The sequence below is a fragment of the Oncorhynchus keta genome, chromosome 2, assembly GCF_023373465.1.
Source record: "Oncorhynchus keta strain PuntledgeMale-10-30-2019 chromosome 2, Oket_V2, whole genome shotgun sequence".
Classification (NCBI taxonomy): domain Eukaryota; kingdom Metazoa; phylum Chordata; class Actinopteri; order Salmoniformes; family Salmonidae; genus Oncorhynchus; species Oncorhynchus keta.
This window is the reverse complement of record NC_068422.1, coordinates 17,090,319-17,102,665: the sequence shown is the minus strand read 5'-3', so window position 1 is coordinate 17,102,665 and position 12,347 is coordinate 17,090,319. Positions and strand designations below refer to the sequence as shown.

General features: G+C 42.5%; 1 protein-coding gene across 1 annotated transcript in view; it reads right to left on the bottom strand.

Moving 5' to 3' along the window:
* Nucleotides 1–12,347, bottom strand: part of LOC127913265 (ADP-ribose glycohydrolase MACROD2-like) — a 496,709-nt gene that overhangs the window by 84,912 nt on the left and 399,450 nt on the right. Inside the window, exon 7 of the mRNA XM_052485172.1 lies at nt 10,439–10,501. Coding sequence (XP_052341132.1) covers nt 10,439–10,501 — 63 coding nt within the window. The remainder of the gene's footprint in view (nt 1–10,438; nt 10,502–12,347) is intronic.

Below are 12,347 nucleotides of genomic sequence, written 5' to 3'. Positions count from 1 at the left end.
TTAGTCAAAGTATGAAATATTTGGGCTTGAAGTGACAAATCTGAACTGCTCACTTCATGCAAATCCGTGTGATTACAGTGTATTTTCCTATGATATGACATACATATTTTCTGGGCTTAGTTTTATAAGGAATGTTACTAACCACCAGCATGGCATTGTTTATTAATCAGAAACAGCCCCAAAGCTTTTCCTCTTCATGACTGAGATGTGCCAAACAGCCTTGTCTCCCCCTTAGCCATGGAGCAAATTAAAATTAGGGGGTCAAACTTATGTTTGGCACCTCCACTTTTTTTCCCTGAAAATTATCATAATCCATTGGATAATTTGTACATTTTCACGTATTTTTTAGCTAGACTGTATTAAAAATATATACTGTATATATGGCCACTTTATAGAGAGTAGTAGAGGAAGATGAGGTCGTAAGGGGATTCCTGTAAGTAGGCTGAGGTCAATAGAGAGTGATAGGAATAACATGTGCTTCAGTAAGGTTGGTTTTTTAGCGTTCCTGGACAACTTTACCGCAGGAATGGAACATAAATCACAGAGATGTTGTGGTGGCAGATGCAGAGAAGTACTTGGGTGTACGAGATTTTACTGCAGCAGAGTTACAAGGTATGGCCAGTTGTGGGATTAGATAGGGCCAAAGTAGTGGAATAGTGATTGGGTTTTAATGGATGCAGGGTTAGTTTGTAGGGCAACTTTTTCACAAAGTGTAATGAAGTCATACTACAGAATAGTAGGCTGATACACAGCCAATACACTAGGTGGCAGCATGACCTTCTACATTTGTTTGCGGACTGCCAAAATACCAAAGAAGAAGAAGACGTACACGTTAAATATTACCAAAGATTTGTATAACTAAACCAAGATAGACCACAGCCTGTCGTTTCCAATGGGAACAGATGAGTCACAGTGGGCAGAACAAGCAAGGAGATGGGCAGAGCCACGCACGAGCTAACGATTCTAGCATACATCTGCAAATTTCCATTAGGGAATGCCTACTCTGTGAAGTGCACGTGCAATAACTCAATTTGCCTTTGTACTCCTAAACAACGTGATTTTTTACAACTTTGGCAAAGGCTAAAGTTTACAAAAAATTGTCCACTCTGTTCATACCAGACTCTAGTTTTGGGAACATAAAACTGTATTGAGATCAAATGTTTCAGCGATGAGAAAATTTGCAGAATGTAGGCCAAAATCTTCTTCCACTGCCGGCCTCTGGGCTTCCTCTCACTACCATCCACCAAGCGGATGCGTCATATTTATACATTCGGTGAAATATCGGTCTCATTGTTCTATCTGTGATATTACTATGAACATTTACGGTGACTTGTGTCAATTGAGAAAAGCTGACTAAATCAGTGGTTCTCAATTCTCTCCTCAGGGAGCCCCCGCTATTGCAGGGCTGGTACACCTGATTTAACTTGTCCATGAACACAATAATAACACCTAAGGAATCTTTGGGATATAATATGGCTGACCAGAATTTTTAAAAAAGATGGTTCTTCAAAAGTATTTAATAATAACCTTTGATATTGAGTATGGTTCTATATAGAACCATTCTCCATAAAGGTTCTATAAAGAACCTTAAAAAGGGTTCTATATAGCCTCGAAATGGGTTGTAACCATAGAGATCCTATTTAATTACTAGACGGGCTGTGTCATAAACCCTCAAAGTTCCATAATGCGGTGAAAATGGCAACCGTTGTTGTCAGGAAGAAATCCAAAGTCTAAATGGAAGGAATATTGAGAGTCAATATTCACGTAATAATAAGGAATTCCCCCTCGACCACGCCCACATATTGAAGAAAACAAGCATTCTTTCCCATTTACCCCCAGTATAAAAGAGCCAACTTCGTCGTAAATGTTTTGTTATACAGAAATATAACATTCCATCACGTGGACTGGGACATGTTTCGTATTGCGTCAGATAAAAATATTGACGAATATGCTGATTCGGTGTGCGAGTTAGAACGTGCGTCGCGTTCGCGTGAAACTGAAAGCGCGAACCACTGCTTTTAATCAGGGCAAGGTGTCTGGTAACATGTCCGAATATAAACAATGCAGCTATTCCCTCCGCAAGGCTATTAAACAAGCTAAGCGTCAGTACAGAGACAAAGTGGAATCTCAATTCAATGGCTCAGACACAAGAGGCATGTGGCAGGGTCTACAGTCAATCACGGACTACAAGAAGAAACCCAGCCCAGTCACGGACCAGGATCTCTTGCTCCCAGGCAGACTAAATAACTTTTTTGCCCACTTTGAGGACCATACAGTGCCACTGACACGGCCTGCAACGAAAACATGCGGTCTCTCCTTCACTGCAGCCGAGGTAAGTAAGACATTTAAACGTGTTAACCCTCGCAAGGCTGCAGGCCCAGACGGCATCCCCAGCCGCGCCCTCAGAGCATGCGCAGACCAGCTGGCCGGTGTGTTTACGGACATATTCAATCAATCCCTATACCAGTCTGCTTTTCCCACATGCTTCAAGAAGGCCACCATTGTTCCTGTTCCCAAGAAAGCTAAGGTAACTGAGCTAAACGACTACCGCCCCGTAGCACTCACTTCCGTCATCATGAAGTGCTCTGAGAGACTAGTCAAGGACCATATCACCTCCACCCTACCTGACACCCTAGACCCACTCCAATTTGCTTACCGCCCAAATAGGTCCACAGACGATGCAATCTCAACCACACTGCACACTGCCCTAACCCACCTGGACAAGAGGAATACCTATGTGAGAATGCTGTTCATCGACTACAGCTCGGCATTCAACACCATAGTACCCTCCAAGCTCGTCATCAAGCTCGAGACCCTGGGTCTCGACCCCGCCCTGTGCAACTGGGTACTGGACTTCCTGATGGGCCGCCCCCAGGTGGTGAGGGTAGGCAACAACATCTCCTCCCCGCTGATCCTCAACACGGGGGCCCCACAAGGGTGCGTTCTGAGCCCTCTCCTGTACTCCCTGTTCACCCACGACTGCGTGGCCACGCACGCCTCCAACTCAATCATCAAGTTTGCGGACGACACAACAGTGGTAGGCTTGATTACCAACAACGACGAGACGGCCTACAGGGAGGAGGTGAGGGCCCTCGGAGTGTGGTGTCAGGAAAACTAAGGAACAAAACAAAACTAAGGAAATGATTGTGGACTTCAGGAAACAGCAGAGGGAACACCCCCCTATCCACATCGATGGAACAGTAGTGGAGAGGGTAGCAAGTTTTAAGTTCCTCGGCATACACATCACAGACAAACTGAATTGGTCCACTCACACTGACAGCGTCGTGAAGAAGGCGCAGCAGCGCCTCTTCAACCTCAGGAGGCTGAAGAAATTCGGCTTGTCACCAAAAGCACTCACAAACTTCTACAGATGCACAATCGAGAGCATCCTGGCGGGCTGTATCACCGCCTGGTACGGCAACTGCTCCGCCCTCAACCGTAAGGCTCTCCAGAGGGTAGTGAGGTCTGCACAACGCATCACCGGGGGCAAACTACCTGCCCTCCAGGACACCTACACCACCCGATGTTACAGGAAGGCCATAAAGATCATCAAGGACATCAACCACCCGAACCACTGCCTGTTCACCCCGCTATCATCCAGAAGGCGAGGTCAGTACAGGTGCATCAAAGCTGGGACCGAGAGACTGAAAAACAGCTTCTATCTCAAGGACATCAGACTGTTAAACAGCCACCACTAACATTGAGTGGCTGCTGCCAACACACTGTCATTGACACTGACCCAACTCCAGCCACTTTAATAATGGGATTGATGGGAAATGATGTAAATATATCACTAGCCACTTTAAACAATGCTACCTTATATAATGTTACTTACCCTACATTATCCATCTCATATGCATACGTATATACTGTACTCTACATCATCGACTGCATCCTTATGTAATACATGTATCACTAGCCACTTTAACTATGCCACTTTGTTTACTTTGTCTACATACTCATCTCATATGTATATACTGTACTCGATACCATCTACTGTATGCTGCCCTGTACCATCACTCATTCATATATCCTTATGTACATATTCTTTATCCCCTTACACTGTGTATAAGACAGTAGTTTTGGAATTGTTAGTTAGATTACTTGTTGGTTATCACTGCATTGTCGGAACTAGAAGCACAAGCATTTCGCTACACTCGCATTAACATCTGCTAACCATGTGTATGTGACAAATAACATTTGATTTGATTTGAAATAACAAAATATGCCGACAAGCTGCTGTGTTGTTCAATGCACATGTACTGCCCTACAATCAGTGGCTTGTATTCATGGATCCAAGGGAAGCCAGGCTTCCCCCGAAAATGTAATAAGAAATATACAAAATCCATATAAAATAATGTATCTTTTGTCTCTCTGTGTTTCATAATTTCCCTTCAATTCGTAAGAGGCTGAATGTATCTCCCCGGAGAAAGCATCCGAACGAGCAAAACAGCCACCCTATGTATGTGTAGGCCAACTATTTGATGCTGTTCGGTCAAAAAGAGTATGACATTGTTGCCGCCCGTAGCATTAAATGCAAGGGAAGCCAGCGAGCATTTGGACTCCATTGATAAAAAAAGTATAAAATAATAGCCAATCAGCATTCAGCTAAACTGAGTGAGCTCAACTGTGAATGGTCCTGAATCACCAAAAAAAAGTGTTAAGGGAAACCAGTTTGGATTTAGCTTCACTCCAATCACATCACGTCACATCGTCACTGACAGAAACATCTTGAATTGTTGCATCTCGTGGTGTTGTTGTCCTCCGGTCGCTAGCTAGCTAAAATTGGTCCTTTCCTAAATTAGCCATGGATGGAGATTTGGACTTTACTTTTTACTTCTTTGTACTGGCCAATGATTAGAACTGCGATATGGATCCAACAATAAATTCATACATTGTGTCCTTGGCCTGAGGATGAAATGAAATATGCAGCTAGATGTAGAAGGCTAATGTTAACTAGCTAATGTTGCCCATGAAAGGAAGTTCGGCTAGCGAGCAAGATTTTTAGCCAAGTAGCCTAGGACAACAAAACATCAAAGTATGTACTGTATGACGGAGTCATAGACCATTTCATCAATATGAACGAGAGGAGGATGGTATTGGCGTTTCTCTCACTCACTCACGCACGCACGCACACACACACACACACACACACACACACACACACACACACACACACACACACACACACACACACACACACACACACACACACACACACACACACACACACACACACACACACACACACAGAAGCTGACATTGATTGGACTAAATTGTTCTTCATATCTTTTAGTTGTCACTGTATTAGACTAAGCAGAGGTGATTTGATGATGTTGAAATGTTGAAGTTGAATGGTGCTGGAATAGTGGCGGCAGCTCCTGGTTTCTTTGTGACTTGCGGTAACTCTCTGTGGTTCTAAAATCAATAGTTGTTTCGTAGTCCAAAAATATCGGCAACATTAATTTTCTTGTAGCATGCAATATGCTTCGTGGACTTCACCAGACAGAGGTTGCTCTCCGGTTTTGTGATGAAACCAAGGTGTGGTTGAATTTAATCTTGTCATATAATTCTAAATACAGTTTATATAGATTTTATGCACATTTTCTGTAAAATAGCCTGTAAACAGACCATAAATGCCTCAATTTGAGTTTTCTTGGAAAGCTGTGAGTGCTATTATACGATACAATATCAGTATACTTTTGCATTTATAACTTGTTCTAATTAAGTGATAATGCCCTCAAAGCCCCGGTGTTTAGAGGATATAGTGGCATGGGTGTTGGCAAACCGTGCCATTATATCCTTCAAACACCGGCTTTGAGGGCATTATTACTTTTATACAACGGGTTACCAATACATTCAAATATTGATTGACGTATTTTCATTAAACACTTTCTTATGATTCATTTATTCATACTATTTCCTCCTTCCACAAGATATAGTCCCAAAATAAATCAAGGGTTGCTACCCAAGCCGGCTGGTCGTTTGTTCTATCGGTTTGCTTGCTAGAGACACGTCCCAGTCGTTCAGTCAGCAGAGGGAGCACCCCCCTATCCACATCGAAGGGACAGCAGTGGAGAAGGTGGAAAGTTTTAAGTTCCTCTGTGCACATATCAGAGACAAACTGAAATGTTCCACCCACACAGACAGTGTGGTGAAGAAGGCGCCTCTTCAACCTCAGGAGGCTGAAGAAATTTGTCTTGTCACCTAAAACCCTGACAAACTTTTACAGATGCACAATTGAGAGCATCTTGTCAGGCTGTATCAATGCCTTATATGGCAACTGCACTGCCCTCAACCACAAGGCTCTCCAGAGGGTGGCACGGTCTGCACAACGCATCACCGGGGCAAACTACCTGTCCTCCAAGACACCTACAGCACCTGATGTCACAGGAAGGACAAAAAGATCATCAAGGACAACAACCACCTGAGCCACTGCCTGTTCATCCCGCTACCATCCAGAAGGGAAGGTCAGTACAGGTGCATCAAAGCTGGGACCGAGACACTGAAAAACAGCTTCTATCTCAAGGCCATCAGACTGCTAAACAGCAATCACTAACTCTATGTAGGCAGCAGCCTCTCTGAGACTTAAATCACTGGCCACTTTAATAAATGGATCACTAGTCACTTCAAACAATGTCACTTTAATAATGTTAACATATCTTACATTATTCATCTCATATGTATATACTGTACCTTTTACCTTCTATTGCACCTGGCCTAAACTGCTGGGTCATCACTCATCCATATATTTAAATGTACATATTCTTATTCCATCCCAGATTTGTGTGTATTAGGTAGTTGTTGGGGAATTGTTAGATTACTTTTTAGATATTACTGCACTGTCGGAACTAGAAGCACAAGCATTTCGCTACACTCACATTAACATCTGCTAACCATGTGTATGTGACCAATAAAATTTTATTTGAAAAGTACAGCCAGAATAACAGCAAAATAGCCGCATTTGCATTTTTTAAAGCTGTTTTCTAGTGACATTTTTTTGGAAACATCCATAATAATGAGCTAATGAGGTGCGATTTCGCCTGGCATAAAATGTGCCCACTCGTCAGAACACATACAGTTGAAGTCGGAAGTTTACATACACTTAGGTTGGAGTCATTAAAACTTGTTTTTCTTGTCAACAAACTATAGTTTTGGCAAGTCGGTTAGGGCATCTACATTGTGCATGTCACAAGTAATTTTTCCAACAATTGTTTACAGACAGATTATTTCACTTATAATTCACTGTATCACAATTCCAGTGGGTCAGAAGTTTACATACATTAAGTTGACTGTGCCTTTAAACAGTTTGGAAAATTCCAGAAAATGATGTCATGGCTTTAGAAGCTTCTGATTTGAGTCAATTGGAGGTGTACCTGTGGATGTATTTCAATGCCTACCTTCAAACTCAGTGCCTCATTGCTTGACATCATGGGAAAATCAAATGAAATCAGCCAAGACCTCAGAAATAAATGGTAGACCTCCACAAGTCTGGTTCATCCTTGGGAGCAATTCCCAAACGCCTGAAGGTACCACGTTCATCTGTACAAACAATAGTACTCAAGTATAAACACCATGGGACCACGCAGCCGTCATACCATTCAGGAAGGAGATGCGTTCTGTCTCCTAGAAATTAATGTACTTTAGTGAAAAAAGTGCAAATCAATCCCAAAACAACAGCAAAGGAACTTGTGAAGATGCGGGAGGAAACAGGTACATAATTATCTATATCCACAGTAAAACAAGTCCTATATTGATATAACCTGAAAGGCTGCTTAACAAGGAAGAAGCCACTACTCCAAAATCGCCATAAAAAGCCAGACTATGGTTTGCAACTGGACATGGAGACTAAGATCGTACTTTTTGGAGAAATGCCCTCTGGTCTGATGAAACAAAATAGAACTGTTTGGCCATAATGACCATCGTTATGTTTGGAGGAAAAAGGGGGATGCTTGCAAGCCGAAGAACACCATCCCAACTGTGAAGCACGGGGGTAGTGTTTTGCTGCAGGAGGGACTGGTGCACTTCACAAAATAGATGGCATCATGAAGATGGAAAATTATGTGGATATATTGAAGCAACATCTCAAGATATCAGTCAGTTAAAGCTTGGTCGCAAATTGGTCTTCCAAATGGACAATGACCCCAAGCATACTTTCAAAGTTGTGGCAAAATGGCTTAAGGACAACGAAGTCAAGGTATTGGAGTGGCCATCACAAAGCCCTGACCTCAATCTTATAGAACATTTGTGGGCAGAACCTAAAAAGCGTGTGTGAGCAAGGAGGCCTACAAACCTGACTCAGTTACACCAGCTCTGTCAGGAGGAATGGGCAAAATTCACCCAACTTATTGTGGGAAGCTTGTGGAAGCCTACCCGAAACATTTGACCCAAGTTAAACAAGTTAAAGGCAATGCTACCAAATACTAATTGAGTGTATGTAAACTTCTGACCCACTGGGAATGTGATGAAAGAAATTAAAGCTGAAATAAATAACTCTATCTACTATTATTCAGACATTTCACATTCTTAAAATAAAGTGGTGATCCTAACTGACCTAAGACAGGCAAATTTTACTTGGATTAAATGTCAGGAATTTTGAAAAACCGAGTTTAAATGTATTTGGCTAAGGTGTTTGTAAAATTCCGACTTCAACTTCAGATAATAGATCGAGATGATGTCTAGATGCTTTTTATAGTGGATCAAGTTGATAAATAGCCTGGCTGGACTGATGAGACGGTGGATTGCGAAGTCTGATGGTACAGTGTAAATAGGAATTTTAACATCATAGACTTACCCGGTGGTAACTTGTGGAATAGTCACTGGCTGGAATGCGGTTTTAACCAATCAGCATTCAGGATTAGACCCACCCATTGTATAAATCCTATCATCGACTGATTTCAGCTAGTGTATGTTGGTGGATTGACCGCATTGTTTGAATTGAATGTTGGCATATTGGCAGTTAATTTAAAACATGTATGGTATCCTTCCTCTTAAACTGTCTGGCAAGCTACACAATATTTTATCACAGCACTGGCAAACTGTTCCTGTGCTAGAGCAAATGAGAAGTTTAGGTCATTTAAATTAGAGCCAGTACATCAACCCACCCTTTACAGTACATCACAGAATCATATTAAACTTGACTAATTAATATTCCTTTAAATACAATTACACCTTTACAGCACAGAACAGTCTTTAAATTCATACTGGATCGTGTGTAAGAAGTTGAATGAAGGAGTGTTCTTTTCCCGTGTTCTAAAATGTCTAGAGTGACTGTGCCAAGGCCTTTTGTCTGTGGATTAGCTGCCATTAAGCATCCAGCAGGCCTGATAAATTAGAATTTATAAAGATTATTACTAAATACTTACGCTCCATAATTCCTGTGATTGAATTTGTGAATCATATTGAATTATTATGGCTATGGATTATGGCAGAGGTAGTGATACAACGAGTAAAGCCTGAGAGATGTGAGGAGGTGTGTGTGTGTGCGTGTGCGTGTGTGTGTTTGCGTGTGTGTGTGTGTGTGTGTGTGTATGTGTGTGTGTGTGTGTGTGTGTGTGTGTGTGTGTGTGTGTGTGTGTGTGTGTGTGTGTGTGTGTGTGTGTGTGTGTGTGCGTGTGCGTGTGCGTGTGTGTGTGTGTGCGTGTGCGTGTGCGTGTGTGTGTGTGTGTGTGTGTGTGTGTGTGTGTGTGTGTGTGTGTGCGTGTGTGTGTGTGCTTGTGTGTATATATGTGTGTGTGTGTGTGCTTGCGAGATCTGAGGAGGTGTTAGTCAGTGTTTTGTTCAATTAGATTACAATGCATTGGTGCCCTTGAAGCAGCTTCACTAGCTATCTATCTTTTCCAGCCTCTGAGTGTGTGTGTGTGTGTGTCTAATGCGTGTGCTTTAGACTACAATCAAGTGGTAGCGGTAGAGCGATTATTTCCCCAAAGAAAACATCACTGTAGTAGATATCTTTTTTTTAAACCCCCCCCCCCCCAACCATAAGCTTGGAGCCAAATGGATGGTGTGCCAAGCTAATTGCCTTACGACGCCCTCCAGTGTAAGAATCTAATTATCTCTGGTCCATCTTACTGGAGAGGCCTATAATTGTTTCAGTATTACACATCCAAAGTCCCTGAAACTGCAGAATAGCCTGATAATGCTTCTTAAATAAGTTTCCCCTGAAAGAAAACATTCTTTATAAAACCTCCCCGGCTTCATCCTGTATTCATTTCCACAGAGAGGAACTTGGCACAGGGGAGAGATGGAGATTAGGGATACTGACCATGAATGATTGCATGCAAGCAAGCGTGCACACACGCTTGCACGCATTCTCACTCACACACATACACACACACACACAGAGAGAGAGAAACAACTGTACTGTAAATATGCTACTACACACATACAAAAATGCAATCCATGCAGAAAGATGATACTAGAACACACACTCTCTTACCGTCATCATGGCGGTCTTCACTCTGATTCTTGCTTCTGGATTCCTTAAAAGGGGACGTGCCTGCTACAAGAAGGACAGGTATCAGTTGTGTGATACATATTACCACACATTATGGCAAGTCTCAAATAGCATGAAAGGGTTATACAGAGGCTTTGAGGCCAATGTCCAGAGCTGAGTCTGGGACAAAAGCACCATGGCCACGTGAGAACCAATGGATAGCAACCCTTGAACCAGCTCCAGCCCAGCTCTGAATCAACCCCTGGCTGATGGAACAGTATGAGAGGGCCAGTGGCTGGCACTAACTCAGACAGCCGTCATCATCAAACAAGGGCTGACCGGGCACTGGGCAAGACTGGGAGGGGTATGGGGGGAGCGACTTGGGAGAGGAGTGGAGGGAAGACAACACAGGGCTGGGAATTATGTTTTATGTTGGATAATGTCAGTGGGAGTGTGGTTGATACAGTAGATATTTGGAGCTGATGGGAACATTTGGCTATGGTAGATGAGATATTTAAGCAATAAGGCCCAAGGGGGTGTGGTATATGGCCAATTTATTCAACGGGTGGGTCTAATCCTGGTTGGTTCAAACCGTATTCCAGCCGGTGTCTATTCCACAAGCTACCACCAGCTAAATCTGCCTGAGCAATCCACTGTCTCATCAGCCCAGCCACACAATTTATAAACTTGATTTCCACTATAAAAAGCATCTTGGCATTATCTCACATTTCATTTAGACTAACATTTAGTTTTTAACAGCAGAGATTTGTAAAACCTTGCTGTCTATCTCTCCGAAATTTGCATTGTTTCAATATTCAAATTCGATCTCCAGCTGTCCAATAGTAACGTGTCGGGAGTCGGGACAAGACAGAAAGGCAGAGTTTCTCAGCCAGTCAAAATCGTGAATCAGTTTTATGGTTATATACAAAGAAAAGTAAACTGAAAAGTGCAGCTAGTTTGCCATTTTTCCAGCTTCAGTTTGAAGTGATTGTGTTAGCTGTGTTGTTGGCTAGTTCCTCTGTGTTCTGACGAGTGAGCACATTTTCTATGCCAAGTGAAATCACGCCTCAGTAGCTCATTGTTATGCATGTACCCAAATAAATGTCTCTAGAAAACAGCTTAAACAAATGCAAATGCAGCTACTTTGTTGTTATTCTGGCTGCACTGTTTGACGTGACTGTAAGTTAGCAGTAGTTGACTAGCTAGCAAGCAAGGGATAAGAACGTTGCCAGCCAGTATGCAATGGAACATTTAGAACAAACGACTGGGTCAAGTCCATAGAAACAGAACAAAAAGACTGAATGACTGGGTCGCGTCTCTAGAAACTGAACCAATAGAATGAACGAGCAATCGGCTTGGGTAGCAACCCTGGATTTGTGTCGGGACTACATCTTGGAAGGACGACGCAACACGGGGTGCCTGGACACAAACCCCCGAGGTGCCTTATTGCTATTATAAACTTAATTAGAGCAGTAAAAAGTCATGTTTTGTCATCATGTGGTATACAGTATGATATACCACGGCTGTCAGCCAATTAGCAGGGCTCGAACAACCCAGTATAGAAAACATCCCTCAGATAATGTTAACTATGAGGTACAATCTCTATGATTCAGTCATTCTGTGCCTCTTGGATCAGTCTGTATCACATTTTACTATGATTATAAAATTGCCCTTTATGTTCATGTCATAAAGGAATCCTATTGGAAACATAATTGGTAAATAATGTGGGTGAATGTAAAGAATGTAAAGGTTTAGAAGTGTTTGGGTGGATAGATGGATAGCACACAGCTGGGTGCCCACATCTAAAGGTGTTTGGGTGGATAAAAGGATAGCACACAGTTAATCTCACATCTAAAGGTGTTTGGGTGGATACAAGGATAGCACACAGTTGGGTGCCCACATCTAAAAGTGT